Genomic DNA, 18,868 nt, shown 5'->3' with positions numbered 1-18,868 from the left:
GAGTGCCTAAACAAGCTAGCGAATCCGAGAATGATCTGACGAGATCAGTAGAGCTATAGCGTCACCAAACAGCCTGAGGAAACAAAGGGCTACGAAGCTCATGCGGCGGACCGCTCAAAGTACGCCTGCCCGGCGCAGACTAAACTCCGGTGTAAACGAACCCTCCGCCGCGCAACAAGAACAACACGAGGCGCGCCGTTTCACTCCAGATGCGGCGTTCAGCCCAACGATGGGTTTCGCTTTGCCTGTAGGCATTTAAGCAGCCAGTTCAAACTCGACGAACCGACTACAGCAGATACGTTTCCGAACCACGGTGCAAAAAATATTCACACACCGTGTTCCCAAGCCATCGGTACAAGCGCCAAAGCACGCGACCATGAGTACGACCGTCTGCGGCTGACGAGGACGTCGCGCCATCTATCGTGTTGTTGTCGAAGTAAAACGCGCGAGTGGACCAATCGCATTACGGGGTTCTCGGCCGTCGACGTCACCAGCATCCGCTTCCGAGTTGCTTCAGATCATGGAGGAAGAAAAACTTCAGATCTTCGGCGCCTTCGGATTCTCCGCGCTACGTTGGTTATCCCGCGCACAAGCAGATTTTGAACCCAGCCTCCCGTCTAGCTCATTACCTCGCTTTCAGGACTGCCCATCAAGCTGGTAAGTGCCAGTTTACCCACAATGTAACCGTGTTCAAAACGCACACATGCTGAACTGACCAGAAAACAACACGAGTAGTTACGCTGTTGTTTCGGAATCGGTGTTTCCCGCGACAGTGTTTATCACGTGCTACGCGCAGCGGTGTATTTGACACGGAGACGTTAAGAAAAGAGGAATTTTTGAAGAAAGCAGGTGCTGTGTGAGAATTCTTAACGGCTTTAGATGCTGCGTTCGAATTTAACGCGGTTATACACCGCTTTACGATATGGCTAGGTGACAAGCTCTAGTAACGCGGAAGGAATGTTTTTAATTACTGGAGTTCGGCAGTGACGATTCTTGTTCTCGGCATTACGCAACACCAATTTCTTCTTTGCTGCATTGTAAGCGTAGTCTAGCGTAACCACAACAGCCAGACCGTCGCTGCTAGAGTGAAGCCACGCTGGACGGGTGCTGTCATGTTTACGTGTTCGTTTGCCCCGTCTGTTCGCGCCGCCTCACATCCCGACGTTTGACCATCTCAAATCACCTACTTCGTACAGTTCAAGCCCGGCTCTTCAGTACTAGGCTGCCTGTAACTTATTTTGATGTCGGGATCTACCGTTAGCGGAACGGTTGGCTGTCGTCAGCTGTTGGGTGTTGTCAGATTGACTGTCTCGTGCGGGCGTCACCTTTGTTTCGCCCTGAACTCGGCGCCGGAAACTCAGTCAGTGGAACCGGAACTGCCCGTTTTGCCAGCCGGAAACTCAACCGCTGATACGATGTTATCGACATGGAAAGAGAGCGCATTTGCTAGTGCACGTTTACGATGTAGACTGGCCCTTCTGATGGCGGAGGCATGGAGTTAGCTTTGCGTTCCCTCCACCCGCATTCTGTCACCTTCCATGAACTCGAGCCATTGAGTCATAGCCCGTGGGCGTCAGCGTATGCGGGCCTCACATCGCCTCGTTTGCACAGCTCTGAATGCGCCGTACTGCGACGCATTATTAAGGCGAAAGCCTTTAATGCCTCATTGTTGTCGACAGAAGGCTGTCAGCAGGGGTGCCACGCTTTTGACGGGTGTCCACCGAGATATGTGAGAGAGTTACTGCGTAATTTCCTTACCTAAAATACAATATTCATTTTCTTCATTACAGCCCCTCTTTCTTCTTTCACTCCCACTTCCTCCCTGCCTCTACAAACGGATGACGGGTGTCCACCGAGATATGTGAGACAGTTGCGCATGTCCTTTCCTCAAATACAATTTCCATTTTCTTCATTACGGCCGCTCTTTCTACTGTCACTCCCACTTTCTCCCTTCATGTACGGTGCGGTTCGGGTGTCCACCGAGATGACAGAGAATTACTGCTCCATTTCCTTTCCTCGAAAAAGTGTTGCGTTCAAAGGGCAAGGCATCGCGCGGAACGGGTGGTGACGTTCCGTTGACTCCCTGGCAGAACCGCAACGCGCTGTCGCGTTCCATTCCTAAAGGCGAAGCTTAAGCGTCATTAATTAGCAGTTAATTATTATTTAGCCATTAATCGTTAATTAGGAATTTGTCATTACTTAGTAATTAGTCAGTAATAGGGTATTACGTCATCCAGTGGTGATGTCACCAGTGCCACAGAGGCAGTCAAAGTGGTGCGGAAAACGCTCTCGCCTCTACGCTCTTTAGACAGTCAAAGTGCCCCTGAATTGTTCGTGTCTACAACTACGCTGGCCTCTTACCGGTAGCGGCATATAGCGCGTGCCAGCGCTGAAGAAAATTATTTTGGTCTATTTGCTGTCGGATACTCTCAGGCTACCGGGATGTTGATCTTTCAGTTGCAGTTGACCAACGCACTCTGCTACGCCGTTAAACGCTGGGTGATGATGTATTTTGTTGCATGATCCGTTTGCTATTTGCACAGACTGCGACGTTAAGTACCCTTTGCCATCGCCAAGTCGACTATATGACATTACAGGAAGACGCTGATTAGCGGTGCGTCTTGGTTAATTAACGACTTGAGCACTCTTTCCGGGCATTTTCAATATATTGAGTTTTCTCCTCCTCGCTAGCGCATTCACTCGTGTTGCTTCCACGCAGCATTTTCTGTGCCAAACGCTGCAAGGAGAGTTTGCGACGACATCCCGATTGCAGAGAGATATTAGAGTCGGGCTGTAGCGATACCTCATGCCATCTGTCGAAATACGGTGCGAGCCACGGCACTTGTTTTTTCGAAGGTCGTTAACTTCGTATGTACAAGAGAGCTTTGAACAGCGTTTGATACTTTGATTCATTACGCGTATCTGCCGCGGTGATAAAGGGCGTACGTTATCTGTCGCCGCGAAGAGTCGGATGCATTCACTGGCATCGCGCGTATTGTACAATGGAATGCCCGAGAGAGCACATGCGTGTTTGCATGCGACTGACCTCATCGACATCGCCGCATACAGGGTATTGTTTTTTTTTATGCGAAGCATACTACTTTAGCTACCACTTCAGCCCTCCACCGTGGTTATGCGCCTCCAAATCACGTGATACATGACGTCACGACAGTAGACAAACGGGGGCCCACCTCGCGCCGTCGCTGTGGTTGTGTGCCTCCAAATCACGTGATACATGACGTCACACCACGTGACACGATGACGTCACGACAGTGGAGAAACGGGGGCCCACCTCGCGCCGTCGCTGTGGTTGTGCGCCTCCAAATTACGCGACACGATGATGCTTCGCATTCTCCAGGCTTAACCAAGTTAAGCCTCAGCCATTTTTTTTACTGTTCACAGATTTTGTTAAAAAGGCGCTGATAGTATCGTGAATGCCGCCTTCACGGAATGTATATTCGGCTCGGCGGACACAAGATAAGGACATAGCGGTCAAATTTTGTTAATTAATTAGCCTTCGTTAATTAGGTTTTTAACTCTTCACCTTACGCTGCATATTGCAATCGCAGTAGTGAAGGCTGTAAAGATTCAAAGCTGATACAATTTGCAGCATGTCCCTAAGTGCGACAGATATTGAGATAGATATTCGCGATTGAATTTCCAGCCTTTTCGGATTCGATTCGGGAACTGAACGCTCAGAGTGCGCCGGAAATCCCGCCCATGATACTACGTGAGAGAGTGACGAAATGATGACGACAACCGACGGCACCGAGGCTATAGCTCCGGCTGCGGCAGGCAGGCGCTCGGGAAGAGCGCATAGTCACTACCTCCGTGAGCAGCGCGCGCTCTTCTTTCGTCATCGTCGTTGAACTTAGGGGCACGTTTCCTGCCGTCAGCGGCTTCGAAAAAGCAGCACGGTGATAACGCTCAATACTTCCCTTTCCGCTGTGGCTCGGCCAAGAAAGCACCGATGGCTTATCGGCTTGCGATGTATTACGTTTCACCGGAATCTCCACTGGTCGGCTGCAGGCTGTCGGTTCTGTTAACAGAACGAACAGGGCTGCTGCAATACATGCGTATGAAATCTGAATGCGCGTTGGAATGGCAGAGCAGCTGCAACCAAGGTGCAGTGGTTGTCGCCTGTGTTTTTTAAAAACGAATGGCAACGCTCGCCTCGCCTCAGGACTCCACGCCTCCGAGAATCATGGTCGCCCGGTTCCGTCACATACGATGTTCTCTAAAATGCACAAACTGTTCCGGACTACAGGATCTGTGCTTCATTCAAGGGAGGCAAAGGGAGTTATCCTGAGTGAAGAAATCGAGATAAATGTTCTTGCCTACGTTCGTGCATACCCCGAAGCCAGCATCCGTGAAATCGTTGAGGCCGTTAGATCCTCCCGTCAGTCTGGATGGAAAGTGCTCAAGAAGCATATTTTTTATCTTTACCACATATTGCTGCATCAGGATCTCAGTGAAGGCGATTATAAAAAGCGGTACGAACTCAGCAACTGGGCGTTGATCAAATGTGACGAAAAGTCAGACTTTTTTAGGAAAGTTCTGTGGGTAGACGAGGCCTACTTTTGCCTTAATGGAGAAGTCAATGTACACAACGCCCACTGCTGGTCTGATCAGAACCCGCACTGGCTTCGGGAACACCACCTTGACCAAGTCCGGTGGTCAGTGAATGTCTGGTGTGGCATTTACTCAAATCAAATTTTATTCCGAAACAAAAAAGTTCCGAGGAGGGCAGGTAAAAGCTGTGAGAAACAGCTTGAGGAGCCCTGACCCCCTAGCACACGGGGCAGCATAGAAGCGTGCGGCTAAGGAAGTACAATGCACTTGGAAAAAGACATGAGTTAAGCAAAATCGCTAGAAACTGGAAAGCATCAGGCAAAAAAAAAAAAAAAGTCACTGTATGGCATCATTATACAAGCATTTCACGCAGTTCTTTTGGTGATATAATATAGTGGTGGGGCCGTACTTTCTGGAAGAAAATCTAACAACAAAGTCATGCACAGCGAGCATTCTAAGTGGTGCTGTCAGCGTTTTCATGAACGAGATCCTGTTGAATCAAGTCCACGGCTCGTGGTTTCAGCACGACGGGGCGCCTGCGCACTTCTCGTCGCGTGCAAGGGATTGGCTGGACAGCAACTTCCCCGGTCAGCTGAAATCCTGTTCTGGTCACCAAGGTCACCCGACCTAACTTCATTACACTTCTTTGGCGTTACGTCAAGAACGAAGCCTACACAACTGAACCCGAAGAAGTGGCAGGCCTCGTACAAAGACTCATCAAGGCATGTGCGAATATACCCCCCTCAGGTTGTGAAACGAGTGCTGTAGTCCATGAAGGAGAGATTCATGGCATTCGTGTAGGTTGAAGGCAAGCACTTTGAGCATTACTGATGCCTAAAACCTAGCCACCGAGATACGACGGGGCAACAATCATCAGTTCACGTCTTTTGGATGAAAAATAATAAAGCCCAAGCAAACAACTTGCACACAGTTCCTTTCTCGGCCGAGCCAGAGCGGAAAGGGAAATCTTGCGCGTTATCACTGTGCTGCTTCTTCGAAGCCGCTGACGGCAGGAAACGTGCCTTCAAGTTCAACGCCAATGACGAAAAAAGTGCGCCTGCCTGCCGCAGTCGGAGCTAGCCTTGGTGCCGTCGGTTGTCGTCATCATTTCGTCAGTCTTCTACGTAGTATCGTGGGCGGGATTTCCGGCGCACTCTGAGCGTTCAGTTCCCGAATCGGATCCGAAAAGGCTGAAAATTCAATCGCGAGTATCTCAGTATCTGTTGCACTTAGGGACACGCTGCAAACTGTATCAGCTTTGAATCTTTACATTCTTCAATATTGCGATTGCAATATGCAGCGTAAAGTGAAGATTTATAAAGCCAATTAATGAAATTGGGCTAATTAATTAAATAAATTTGGCCGCTATGTCCTTAGCTTGTGTCCACCGAGCCGAATATACATTCCATGAAGGCGGCATTCACAATACTCTCCGCACTTTTTTTTTTTTAACCTGTAAACGGTTAAAAAGCATATCGGTGGTTCGTCTCCATGAGTCCCTGTTCGTTGTTATCGCGCGTACAGTGGCGAGTCCGTTTGCCATTGAAATTTTGGACTTTTCCGGAAAATGGGTGCACGTTCGTACACTCCCGCCGATATCATTAGATCGGATAGGCATCGCATTCTTGGATCTCGTACGCATTAAGCCAGCGACTTTGTGTGCCTCCTCAATTTGTGCTGTCAACTTTGCGGTACGACCGAAGTCTCTTACTGCTGTTTGCTATACAAGCGTTGGCGTGTCTATAGCCGTTCGGATATATCGGTAAACATGCTCTCCTGGCACTTGCATGGCGCTCGTGCTCTTCGCGTTTGTCGCTTTGACCTTCGTCATCTGTTGCGCTGTTTTTTTCTCTCATCTACCACACTTTAAACACGAAGTAGTAGCTTATATGGGAGTAAGCTCACCTCTAGCGCACATCATTTTCGGGGCTGGGTATGCTGGCGAAATCCCGGGGTAGATATCGATCCCTAAATAGTACGGAGTGCTTACTCGTGGCAGTGGAGGCATACTTCCACCACAAAGCATAACAAGCTGATGGGAGCTAGCAACGGGAAGAGTTAGAATGGAAGGTCTTCAGGATAGCAAATAGCGAAGACTGAAACCTGAGTTAAAATCTTTGCCACTGTTAAAACGTCGTATGTTTTGAAGAGGGTTGTCAACCGTAAGTATTCCGCATTTTTAGTGACGTAAATTACCGCTGGGATTGGGTAGAACACCATGCCGCTAAAAGGTAGTTAGATGACTGCTTATTCCCTTTTTACTCCCAAATGAGCTAATTCGTGTTTTTGAATGCATGCAGAAGCAAGCCTCGCTAAAGAGGTCTCGTTTGCGGTATGCGGAACCAGCGATGACGAATGATTTCTCCGACGATTCAGATCACAAGAGCCTGCAGCTATGCAACATTTTACTAGTGCAGGGAGTCGCCAGTCAGTTGGGGGAGTGCGCAGGGTGTTCAGGTTGATGGTAATGATGATGCAGGGTGTTCTCCCAGAGAAGCATGCAGGAGTGGACGCGGCATTTCACTAAGAATGCCGCTTAAAGAGAGTACAGGAGGCGGCTTACTCCGGGCGTGCATTTTAGAACACTCGTACATTCCAAAAACCCCAACTTTAAAGTTGGGGTTTCTTGGGCGTAGGACTTAGGCACGAGTTGTTTGAATGGATGAATTGTTGCCAAACGGTAAGAGCACCTTCTGTTGACCCTTTGCAGCCATGGAGACGTTCTCGGACTTCTTCAACGCCTTTGCGCGTATGATGTTTCCCGATAGACCGGATGTGGAGCGCTTTTTAAACCATCGCAGCGACTGGAGTGACATCGTGGCCATGAAGGGCGCACGGGAAGTCCTGAAGGGAGTCAAGTACCCGGATGACGCCACTCGCCGTTCGCTGTATGCTGCGTGGCTCAAGGTTTTCGCCTCCAACGAGTGGCACGACTCCTTCGACGGCCTCATGCTGGACTGCGTCGCGGCCACGCCGTCGCCGACGACCCCGAAGCAGCCTCTGTTTGCCAACATATACAAGGTCAGGGACCCCGTCATCGACAGACCTTACCCGAACGTACTGACGCCTGTATTGAACCTGGACAAGATTCCCGATCTCTTCGCATGCAAGCGGAAGCCAATAGAGCCTCTGCCCTCTTCTCCCGGGATCGTCGACTACCTGGCAGATCTGATCAGAAAGAGTAGCACCAGCCGAGAGGCCCTGGGCGAAGCCGGCCTGATCATCGGCTTCATCAGCCTGGCGCTAGCCGCGGTCGCAGCCAAACCGGTCGGGGACGTGCAGGATTTCTTCCGAATCCGAATGAAGAGGGCGCTCGCTGCGGCGGTGCCGACGTCTTACGACGGAGACGGCGTGTTCTGCCCTAGTGGGAGGTTCCTTACCGAACTCTTCCAGAAGACTTACTCTAGGCCCGGCGTGGTTAAGCCTTTTCTCGTGGTTCTGGTCTTGGGCCAGTACGCCTACCACGTCAACGCGAAGGCCGCCCCCAGGTAACAGCGTTAGGCCTAAATCTGAATCTGAAAGGATTTTGTGAGAATCTTTGTACAAAACGAAAACAATCAGTTTTCAGGAAAACTTTAGTTGGATACAACTTAAGAAAGCAGCGGCTTTTCCCCTTCAAAGGACCCCGTTCCAGCCAATGGCGTCGGCCGATTCTCATGACCACGATAGTGTCACACAGCAGGGAGTGGTAGATAAAAGTTGATAGACCCCTCTCCATTGTGGCACCCCACCCTGCACTGTCACCCTAGCAGGGTCATGAGAATTGGCCGACGCCATTGGATGGAAGGGGAGCCTTTGAAGGGGAAAAGCCACTGCCTTGTTAAGTTGTATCCAACTATAGATATGTGAAAGCGAGATTCGTAGGGCGCCCCCGCCACAAGATTGGTGCTGCAAGGCTACAGTGGACTAAAAGAGATTGTAGCGCGCGGCAGGGACTGCTTATCAGAATGACGAGAATTTCCTCTATAGACCTTATGCAAAATTGCTGCCATCTATCGGAGAAAAGAAGAACCAGGGGAAAGCGGCCATGTTGGAGGATGACTGAAGCTCGTTTCGCCTCTGCTCTCTGGATTTAGGCGCGTCCTGCGATAGCTTCCTTACGGCTGTGCTGGCTCGAAAGTCTTATTTCCTGTCACTTGAGCCTGTAAACTTGACTGAAGGGTCAGTCGACCTGTTTCTGCTGCCCAAGTTTCCAAGTGACTTCGCAAACACTTACTACGCGTCCAAAACACACTTTCCGAACGCCACCGGGTACGGAGCTACAAGTTTTTCACGGAGTCCTACGTCAGTTTGCCGACGCTGAACACCAAGATATGTACGTAGCAAGTGTAATTTTCGTTTACGGCTAAAAATGCGCGCATTTCGGTCTCGTTGGAGTCAGTTTTTATTTGGTTCGATACTTTTTTGCGAACGAGCCTCCCGCTTGTATGGTTGTGGTTCGGTGTAGCATTTTCTGTGTGTTGCGTCGGCGCCGAAAGCAAACGATAGTAAATCTCACGCTTAGTTGGTAGTGTCGAAAAAGTGGCCTCTCAACATGTGACATTTTTCATTTCCCTTGAAAAGTTCATACAGCATTTGTTTGTTTGCCATAGTGCCCTAGAGCCCCTAGTTTGCCCTAGGCAGCGAGAGAAAACACTTTTTTTATTATTACCGGGCACATAGACCCCTAGGTCCCCTCCCCGCACGACCCCACTACACAGGTGTTTGCCATTCTTGGACTATCGCCGTTAAAAACAGGTAGCCCGTGAATTCAGCAGTGTCTGGTTTTACCACGACGAGCAAGCAGTTGTGCACTGAGATATTTAGAGGATTCTACACGCATTATGCATTCCCGCTACTAGTTGGAACTATGGTACAGCTTGAGCGGCTTCCCTTACGGTCTTTTTTTTGTTTTTTTTTACACAACACACGGCTTCGTACAAACCGGCCGGTTAAGTGAAATTGCTACATTCATACAAGCCGTCGCTCCACAAAATAGGCACCTTTCCCTGGTCTAACAGAAACGATTGACTGACTTGCAGAGCGCAAACGTTCCGTGCCACGGGCACTTCACCCTTGCTAGTGTTTCCGTCGAAACAAATATTCTCACTAAAAACGAACGCGTGTAACCACTGCGGCGGATAACGCTAGAAGCGACGGCTCTCACAAATCGCGACCCGTACCACTGAACAGCTGATCACGATTACTCTCTTACGAGGCCGATAATCGCAGCACTTCACGGCCAATCGCAGGAGAAAAACAGCTTTTGTGTGATATTTTCTCCGTGCCTACAGAGCTTATTTCTAATTTCATTTGCTACATGGGGATAACGAAATGTGTTGTGCGATGTCGCGACATGTAGCGACGGTTCTGCAACATTTGTGCCGCGGATGTCGGGGATCGCAGTCCAAAAATAGAAATGCGCTCAAATCAAGCGCTCCTGCCTTTTTTCCCTGGGCGTCTTTGTGACCCTGCTGCGTACAGCAAGGCACTAAGCAATATGTGGGCATATTGAGGACGGTCATTCGTCATTTTTTTTTCCATCGTCCCTGTGTCGTTCCGTCAAAGTTAGCGCTTCCATTGCAAAAATGCTACACCAGCTAGCCCGCAGTCATCGGTATATTGTTACTAAGAAGATTAAATGCTTAGTAAGATTCAGCATATCGCGATCCGCTTCCGTGGAGACCCAACTGTGCTTGCGCAATGACAGGCGTACGTGCCTCGGGACCATATGTGCATGCGCTGCTGGGGCCTCGAGGAACCGTTCGCGCTATGCTAAATCTCTAATACCTCCGTCTTGCATTCTCTACTGCTAGTCTGCCGCTAAGGCGGGCTTAATAGATACATTTAGAAGAGTGCGTACCGCACCCCGCCCTACGCACGCCCTGATTGGCCCCGACGCTGCAGGCATCTGCGCTGTTGACGGGTGCACGGCGCCCTAGGGCGATCTGCGCATGCGCAGTGGCGGGACGCGGTATGTGGTAGGCGCTATGCTGAAACCATCTAGTATTAGAGAGTTATAGTATTGCGGGATCCGCTAATGCGCTTCCACGTAGCGCCACTGAACATGCGTAGATCGCCTTATGGGCACCAGGTGGCGCCATCTGCCCGGCCAGCTGCGTGTACGCCTACCGCGGCGGAACAAATCAGCGCTTGCCCATTGGCGGGGCGCTGAAACGGATCAGGGTAGCGGATCGCGGTATGCTATAACTCTTTATTAAGTTTTCAAGTGTCCATGTCAGATGTGAAATACAGTCTCCACGCTAATGCCTTGACAACTTCAACTGTTTCACGCCTGTTCATAACAGTGCAGTCTCCGGCAAAGCGAACGAACGTTGCCAATTGAAAAGTGCTGTTTTGAATCAGTGACGCACGCATTCATTGCCTTGCAGCGCGGACATCAGGTTCTTGGAGGAAGGATTCCTAAAGCAAGTGAAATTCGGTCATCTCGAGGTAGTCGAGCTCCTGTACGGCGTGCAAGAGAAGATAGGACTCGACGCTACTGTTCTGAACCGGATTCTTCGGGAGGACGGCTGTTCAGAGTCCGTGGCGGATACCAGTCGCTTCGTCGCCGAGTTCCTGGAAGGCGCCGCACAGCCGATGCAGCATACGAGGCCGTGGTGCCGCACGGCTAACACCTGTTTCTTCCTGGCCCTAACCCTGCAGGAAAACCTCGACTACGCCTTGAGGCTCACTGCATTGCTGGCGCCGGACCCCAACCACCATCTGTGGCAGAGACCGGAGTTCGGAGAAGTCCCCGCGCGCCTCATGAAAGAGGCTCGATTTTGGGCGAGGGACTTCAAGCATGCCCTGCGCAATGGAAAGTACGGCGAAGCTGCCAGTTCAAAGACCTGCGAGGCGAAGAGCTGAGTACGAATTGGACAAGGCTGTAACCAACGCGTTCCTCTAGCAGCATCCTAGCTGCTCTCTAAACTACAGGTCTAGCATGAAGAACATGCTGGTGTTCAGGCGCCGTGTGTAGATGTGCCTTTTTCTGTGCCAAGAACAGTCCTGCACAAAGCGGATGCGGACTTTCGGCTGGAAGCCATTCTTTACCCTTAGTGACCAAGTGCCCGTTGACCAGTGTGCTACGGTTAATAAACGGTTTTCGAAATTTTCGCTTTCGTCGTGCACGTGATTTCCAGGGAAAGAAACAAGGCTGGAAGACGGGATTCGTGACAGCACAAAACAACATGAACCAGATGAACCTTGTCGTCGTCTGGGCCAGACAAAGGCAAGTTCTTATGCTGAAACGTTGACTAGCGGACTGAGTCGCATTGTTTTAGCGTTTCCTCCGAAGGAAAAAAGATAGTGTGCGAAAAGCTCAATTAACCGAAAGCACATGTCATTCACGAAAAGCGTAGTAACGCTTAAAAAAATAATTTTAATTCGTTAGCATTAGAACCCGATGTCGAACACCAAATATTGAAGTTGACAGTATGTGGCGTTATAATAAGCTAGTGTCACAAAATTCGGCGCATTTTTGAAGAAAAACAGCGCCGCGCGGACGCGTCTCGCCGGCGCGGGCCGAACGGGAGAGGAGGAAACCTCCGCGGAGCGCCTAGCCTGTGAGCGTGTGCTCCCTCTCTCCTCCACCACCTCTCACCGACGCGGCGTGCGCCGAGGGAGTCATCCACGCCGAATTCTCTGGAACATACGAGTTGCTTCTACAGCTGACGGGGGGAAAGGGCGTACGTAGCCTTGCGTGCACTACGACACGTCCCCCTCGCCCGTCGGCGACGGCGCCACTCAAGATCACGCTCGAAACTTCGAGATGCGACCCCCGACCTCTGACCAATGGGGACGCGCGGCCGGTGAGAAGAGGAAAGGGAGACAGCACTGTCAATGCTGCGTGTATGTGCGCGCCTACTCGGGCGCGAACAACAAACAGACGGGAGAGCGAGCCTATAAAGAAGGACGTTGACCGTTGTCAAGTCAGTCCGGACCGCCGTTTAAGCTTCATCAAAGCGCGCCCGTTCGACTCCCGGGAAAACACCACTCGGCCAGCATCGGACCAACGAGGCAACGTTCGCCAGTCTGCGGGACGGCATCGTCGTGGAACTCTGGTCGTCGGACTGCCGCAATGCCCGGTGAACAAATTGTGTTTTGTTTGTTTACCTCTCTCTCTTGTGTTAGTGCACTTTAGGTGCAATATTTCCTTTGAGTATTGTATTCTCTCTTGAGTTTAACTTTGCACGTGTTGCATTGTTTTGTTAATCACTTTGTATGTGTTTGTACTAGTGATTGTGAAATCCTCTGTATCGTCTCTTTGCTGTATAAACTTTGTTTTGTTTTGTGAACCTTTGGCTCCGACCCATTCTCTGGCTTGCGACCAGCGAAAGCTGGGCACCGAACGCCCAAAAACCTCTTGTCACTTGGTAGCTGGTCTCCGCTGAGTTTGCCACGCTGAGTCGAGGGCATCTCCTTCGAGTCCGAGACCGCTACCCCCACACGCTCTAAGGGTGTCTGGGAGCTTCCCACTTAAACGTGCGCGAAGTGTGGGTGCCAGCTAGTCATTTCCCGATTGCTTCTGCACTGTTGTCATACCCATTATGTAGCTCTTTTTCCATCTTTAAACTTTATTCCAACTATGCAGCGTCACAAAAACTAACTACCTGTAATACGTTAGTGCCTTTGCAGTGCAAGTTCATAATAGTTATTGTCTAGGATTTCATGACAACGCAATGTAGCGATTGAGCGAGTTGATGTTCTCCTCGGAAGGTGTTTCAGAGCCCCTTTAAGGCTGGAACTCCAGTGGTGTTCTATTCCGGGGAATTTACTCCTTATTCATGGAATTTGAGGGGAAAAAATGAATTTTACGGAGTTCCAGGCAATTTTTACGTACCGAAAGTCTCATTTTATCCAAAGTGACGGAGTTTTCAAGCTGCCGCAGGGAACAGTGCCCGAAATGAGTTTTCGTTTACTGCGTGAAACATCTTCAAACCGACACGGTGTCATGAAAACTTAACACGTGCGTTGAGGTCCATCGAAAGGGGTCGCATTGTTGGACGAAGTGCAGCAGGAACAAGTCAGCTCTAAGAATATGTCGGGAGTGCCACTAGAAATTATTCCAGAAAGAAAACTGTGTATAGACCATTATGTAGAGGACAAGGGGGCGCACGTCGAATTTTGTTAAAACATTAAATTGGGCTAGTTGGTATTTGTATGCTGGAATCATTTTCTTATCGGTTTTAAAACACCTGCACACGCTATGCATCTACGACAAACACACAAGGGACACCCGCTAGTGTCCCATGTGTTTTTGTCGTAGATGTAGTGTTTTTAAACCTCTTAAAGGTGCACTGAAGAGGAATCTGAACTTGTCTTTTTCCCGCGGGAACTCGATCTGCACGTTCCTGGCATTCTTAGAAACTGCGACTTTTTGCCCTGTATGGCCGATTTCCCAAATTAAATCGAATTAACGTCCGGCTCCCGCCTTTTTTTTTAATTCTGCCTCGTACGGTGGGCGGAGTCGACCAACGCGTGGAGTGCCTTTCACCCAGTCCCGTGGCGGCTTGCCGCTCTGCCATCGTCGGAGTAATACGTAGTAGTCCGTAGTAGCAAATAGTCCGCGCGTATTTTTATTTCTGCGGGCTTATTTTGCGGCTATATTTTCTGCGAATGAAACCATTTATTCATGGAAACCTAAAAACCAAAATAAAGCGAAAGCAAAGTCTCCACGGAGCTGGCTGAAAGGAACTTCACGCGTTGGTCGACTCCGCCCATCGTACGAGGCAGAATTAAAAAAAAAAGGGCGGGAGCCGGACGTAAATTGGATTTAATTAGGAAAATCGGCCATACAGGGCAATAAGTTGCAGTTTCTAAGACTGCTAGGAACGTGTAGATCGAGTTCCTGCGGCAAGAAGACAAGTTCAGAATCCTCTTCAGTGCCTAGCAGTCGAATTTTGCTCTCGAACCGCGAGCGAATATCTGTGCAGCGAGAGCTGTATCTGCGACGTTCCCCGATGGCGACGTGCGTGTCCTCTCGCAATCACGTGACCACCCCCTGCACATTCCCCGATCTACCTTTGTCGTCGTCTGCGGCGGATAATTTGAAATCGTTCACCATTGTTCATTTCCTATATAGAAAAGGTGTGATTGCACTTAAAACGGAATAGCGTTCTCCGTTTACTCATGTCCGCACGTGTAATGACACCATCCCACAAGAGCGATTCTCGCAGACTGAAGTGTGGTGCGTCGAATTGGATCTGCGCTGGAACAGAGTTTGAACGCCGAGCTCTCAATAAACATATATGAGGCTGCACTGTCCTCAATCACAGTAAGAAACCAAACATTTAAATGGACTATCAAAGGCATATACTAAGGTTAGGAAAGGCGCACGCGCGATCGGTATTCCATCACTCGTCACCGCTCCGCAAAAGTCGTTGAGCTATAGCTTCATTAACACCGACGGTATTGGCGATTAGAAGTGACGATGCTCCTCCTCGCTCCCCTCCACTAATACACGGCGACACTCCAGAAAAAAAAAAAAAAGTTCGGCTGGTTTAAGCATAGCTCGAACTTAGTTTGACGAGCGCAAGCGAAACGCATTTTCAAGCGCTGGAAACATTTCACTCACCGCTGTCAAGTCCTTGGCATGCCGCAGTCTATCACAAACGCCACACACATAGCCGAACGGGTTACGCGTGAAGTCTTCGTGAAACCGCTTCGTTGCGGTTGAGCATTCGGCTAGGCGAACGGTATTTCAGGCGCTCGCTGCTCACGTCCATCGCAGATTCACTCACTCGACTGTCGCTGCAAGCTTGACACGCTCCCGCGCTCGGTAAGCATTTCGGTAACAGGCCAGTGGCTTCTAATTGTTCGGTGGTCTCGGCCTCACGTTTGACACGGTTGCTTTACTGTCTTTAGCGAGATAGGTGTCCCGCCAAGCTACATCCAGGATGATCGAATTCAGCCTAGGGCTTGCACTGAACCGAAGACACTGACGGCCAAACCCAGCCGCCGCCGCACCTTCCGTGGGCAGGCCATAGCCAGACTGAGGAGCGAGCGCTGCGAAGCAGCTGTTTAGCCCCTCTAAAGCAGGTCACGTGATTGAGCGGCGTGACTTCACTCGTCTGTTCGGCCGGCGGCGATATGGAGGAGCCGTCAGGGGCGGTGCAAAGGGCTGGATAAAAGCAATAAAATCATAAAAGCTATAAAATTTTAATAAGGAACGATGCCTGTGGTATAAGTGACATGAGAAAAGGAAAACAACAAGGTGCAGGTGAAGGATGGATAATGGGCATGCGATTGGGTGCAAAAGGAACGTGGCTAGCACTTTTGTAGAAGGGTTAAAAAGTTAAAAGTTAAGTCACTTCTTCAGATAGGCAGTCTCTTTCGATAGTAGGTTCATGTATCTCACGTGCGCGCTTCCCATAACATCTATTTCAAAATCTTTGTCTTGTCGAGGGCTGGTACGCAAGCGCGTTTCTTACAGTGAATGGCCAGTTTGCTGCCTGTGCCGGTATTGAGTGACTTCGAGTGCTCCATCAGACGCACGGCGATGCACCTTCCTGTTTGTCCAATGTAGGACGCACCACATGTTAGCGGTATCCCATATACAGCCGAGCTCACACAGGGTTTTAGATATGGTGCCTTGTGCTTGATCTTGCATGCGCTTGTCGGCTGATCCTCTTGACTGACTCTTTTACAGAGGCCTCCTAATTTTTTAGGCGCCGAAAAAGCTATGCGTTTTCCGTGTTTCTCGGCCGGAGTCTATGGCTTGCCCCGTGTACGTAGGGAATTACCGCTGTTCTTGACTTATCCGGGCTGCTGTTGGCGCGGCCGAAAATGGCGAAGCTCTCGCAGTAATTTCCCTGCCAAGCTAGCAAGGAGCGACACGGGGAACCCTCCGTCTGTCAACCGTCCGACTTGCGCCTGGAAGCTGGCCGGGACGCAGTGAAAGCACAATCTTTGAAGTGCGTTCCTTGGCGATGCTGCGCTTCACTAGTTTTTCGAGCCGTCGCGGTGGCTCAGTGGCTATGGTGCTCGGCTGCTGGCCCGAAAAAGACGCGGGTTCGATCCCGGCCGCGGCGGCTAGAATTTCTTTGGAGGAGACATTCTAGAGGCCCCTGTACTGTGCGATGTCAGTGCACGTTAAAGAACCCCTGGTGGTCGAAATTCCCGGAGCCCTCCACTACGGCGTCTCTCGTAGCCTTAGCCGCTTTGGGACGTTAAACCCCATAAACCAACCAACCAACCAACCAACTAGTTTTTCGAGTGCGCTGACGAAAAGGGCAGGAGGCACTTCATGGAGCGTGGCGCGTTTCTCCGGCAGATGTGATCTGGTGCGATTCCGAGGGTCATATCAAAGAACCTGAGTTCATTGCTTGCCGGAAGTTCTGAAGTTGAGAGACCTGCCAGGAGCTGTCATAGCGGAGTGGAATGTCCTTCCAGACAGTGTTGTGAATGAAGTTAATTGCCTAAAATGTTAATTGATTTATTACACTAATAATTCCTGTTGAAGGCCCTTTTCCTTTCTTTTTCTTTTGTTTACCTACTTACTCGCTTGTTTTTCTTTTGAAGTGTTCACAACTCGAAGGTATTCTGCGAGAGTTCGGTTGTCGTTTCGTCGATCAGCCCGGGTGAACTAGCTTGATTGAAAACGACATAAAGTTGGCTTCGTACAAGCCCGTCCGGTGCAGGCCTTTACTTTGTCCCACCTAGGCAGAAGGAAATCTTGGAAACGCGTTGCTCATGCCGAGTGTGCCTTCGGAGTGCGAGAACGCGTCCACTCTCGCTTTAGTGGAGGCATCCGGTAAAGACGCCCGGCCTTGTATCGACTGTCGCCATTTGAATGCGATCACACGAGACCATAGCTAGTCCTAATCTGTAAGACAGGGTCGAAGCCATAAAAAAAAAAAAAAAAACACGCTCAGCTCGTGTCCAGGCTGGACATCCCTAGAGTGTGCCGGTAAGTACCTTTGCAGGTGTCGCCCTCTGGCTCTTACCTTTGGCCTAGTTTTGTAGCGAAAGCTACACTGGCCACGAACTTGCGATTTCGCTGTGGCGGTGCTCCGAGAAGGCACAGAGACCGACCTTGAGCCGTTGGTTAGCAACCGCCGCAGCTAGTGGACGCCGCGCGCTCGCCGCCGTTTGGTATGACGTCACACTGCTTTGCCTCGTCTTTGCGCTCGCCTCCGCTCGCTTCACCAGCTGTGTCGCATGCCTGATAACAATAAAATTGAAGGCTTATCAAGGTTAAGCCCAGTGGATGCGAAGCATGTTAAGCAGCTGCCTCAGTGTGGATGGGGCTAAGTAACGGAGACGTGTTTTTAGGTTAATCGTCGTACTTTATTCTTTGCAGCCCGACAAACACACTCTTATGGTTCGTAAATGCATGACTCTTGGTTTGCACGTCACTTCGTTTTGCATTCCTATTATTAACGTCCTTAGCGTTTGGAGGCATCTTCACCGCATATACACGCCCGGCGCAAAGACGCTGGCGCGGTTGCGGGCACAGAGACTGACGCGACGGCGGGCGCGCGCCGCCTCATCCCTGGCGTGACGTCACATATCACGTGATGCAGCGATGGGGGCGCCGCCGCCGCGCGAGGCGTGGAGGCCTCCGCCGGGCGACGTCCGACGGCGCGATATGAGGCTTCATCTGCAGCCGGTGTGACGTCATCACGTGACGTCACATCACGTGATCTCACTTCAAGGTCAATGGTGGCCACCGCCGGGGTCGCGCGAAGGCCCGAAACCTACGTTAATATGCTTCGCATAATATGTTGGAAGACTGAAAAGGAGAGCTCGCGTGCACCAACCACAGATGAGGCGGCAGTATGGACGGTGACAAGTCTGCTAAGCAGAAGGAGGCCTGGAATCGACATCGGAATGAGATGAAGAGGAAACGGATCGCCCAAGAAACAGAGGAACGGCGCGCTGAACGACTGGCTCCTTAGCTTTCGCTACGTATGTCCTGGCATAACCGAGCTAAGCCACTGCCAATTTTTTATCGCTGCATTTGTAACTATATTGTCATCAACCCAGCGATGACTGAAAAGTAAACGGTGGCTCTAGGCCACGCGTGCGGAATGAAAAAAAAATGTAAATATCACAGAACAGTTACCGCCGCCGCGGTGGCTCAGTGGCTATGGTGCTCGGCTGCTGACCCAAAAGACGCGGGTTCGATCCCGGCCGCGGCGGCTAGAATTTCTTTGGAGGAGAAATTCTAGAGGCCCGTGTACTGTGCGATGTCAGTGCACGTTAAAGAACCCCAGGTGGTCGAAATTTCCGGAGCCCTTCACTACGGCGTCTCTCATAGCCTTAGTCGCTTTGGGACGTTAAACACCCCAAAACCAAAACCAAACCAACA

The 18,868-nt window shown here is 50.5% G+C and overlaps 1 protein-coding gene across 2 annotated transcripts; it reads left to right on the top strand.

Annotated features, from left to right (window-relative positions):
- Positions 1–505: 505 nt before the first annotated feature.
- Positions 506–12,003, top strand: LOC149330834 (uncharacterized). Of its 2 annotated transcripts, none has more exons than XM_089561524.1 (3): positions 506–657; positions 7,374–8,060; positions 10,944–12,003. In XM_089561524.1, exons 1-3 carry the CDS (start codon positions 521–523, stop codon positions 11,419–11,421), a joined length of 1,302 nt encoding a protein of 433 aa, XP_089417650.1. In that variant the 5' UTR covers positions 506–520; the 3' UTR covers positions 11,422–12,003. The 2 variants fall into 2 exon arrangements, with proteins under 2 accessions (XP_089417650.1, XP_089417651.1); XM_089561525.1 differs by having other exon boundaries at positions 536–657; positions 7,283–8,060.
- Positions 12,004–18,868: the final 6,865 nt, after the last annotated feature.

This window comes from Amblyomma mixtum, chromosome 9 (assembly GCF_055824585.1).
Source record: "Amblyomma mixtum isolate Tamu chromosome 9, ASM5582458v1, whole genome shotgun sequence".
Taxonomy (NCBI): domain Eukaryota; kingdom Metazoa; phylum Arthropoda; class Arachnida; order Ixodida; family Ixodidae; genus Amblyomma; species Amblyomma mixtum.
The sequence above is the reverse complement of the archived record's forward strand: the minus strand, read 5'-3'. Positions and strand labels throughout refer to the sequence as shown.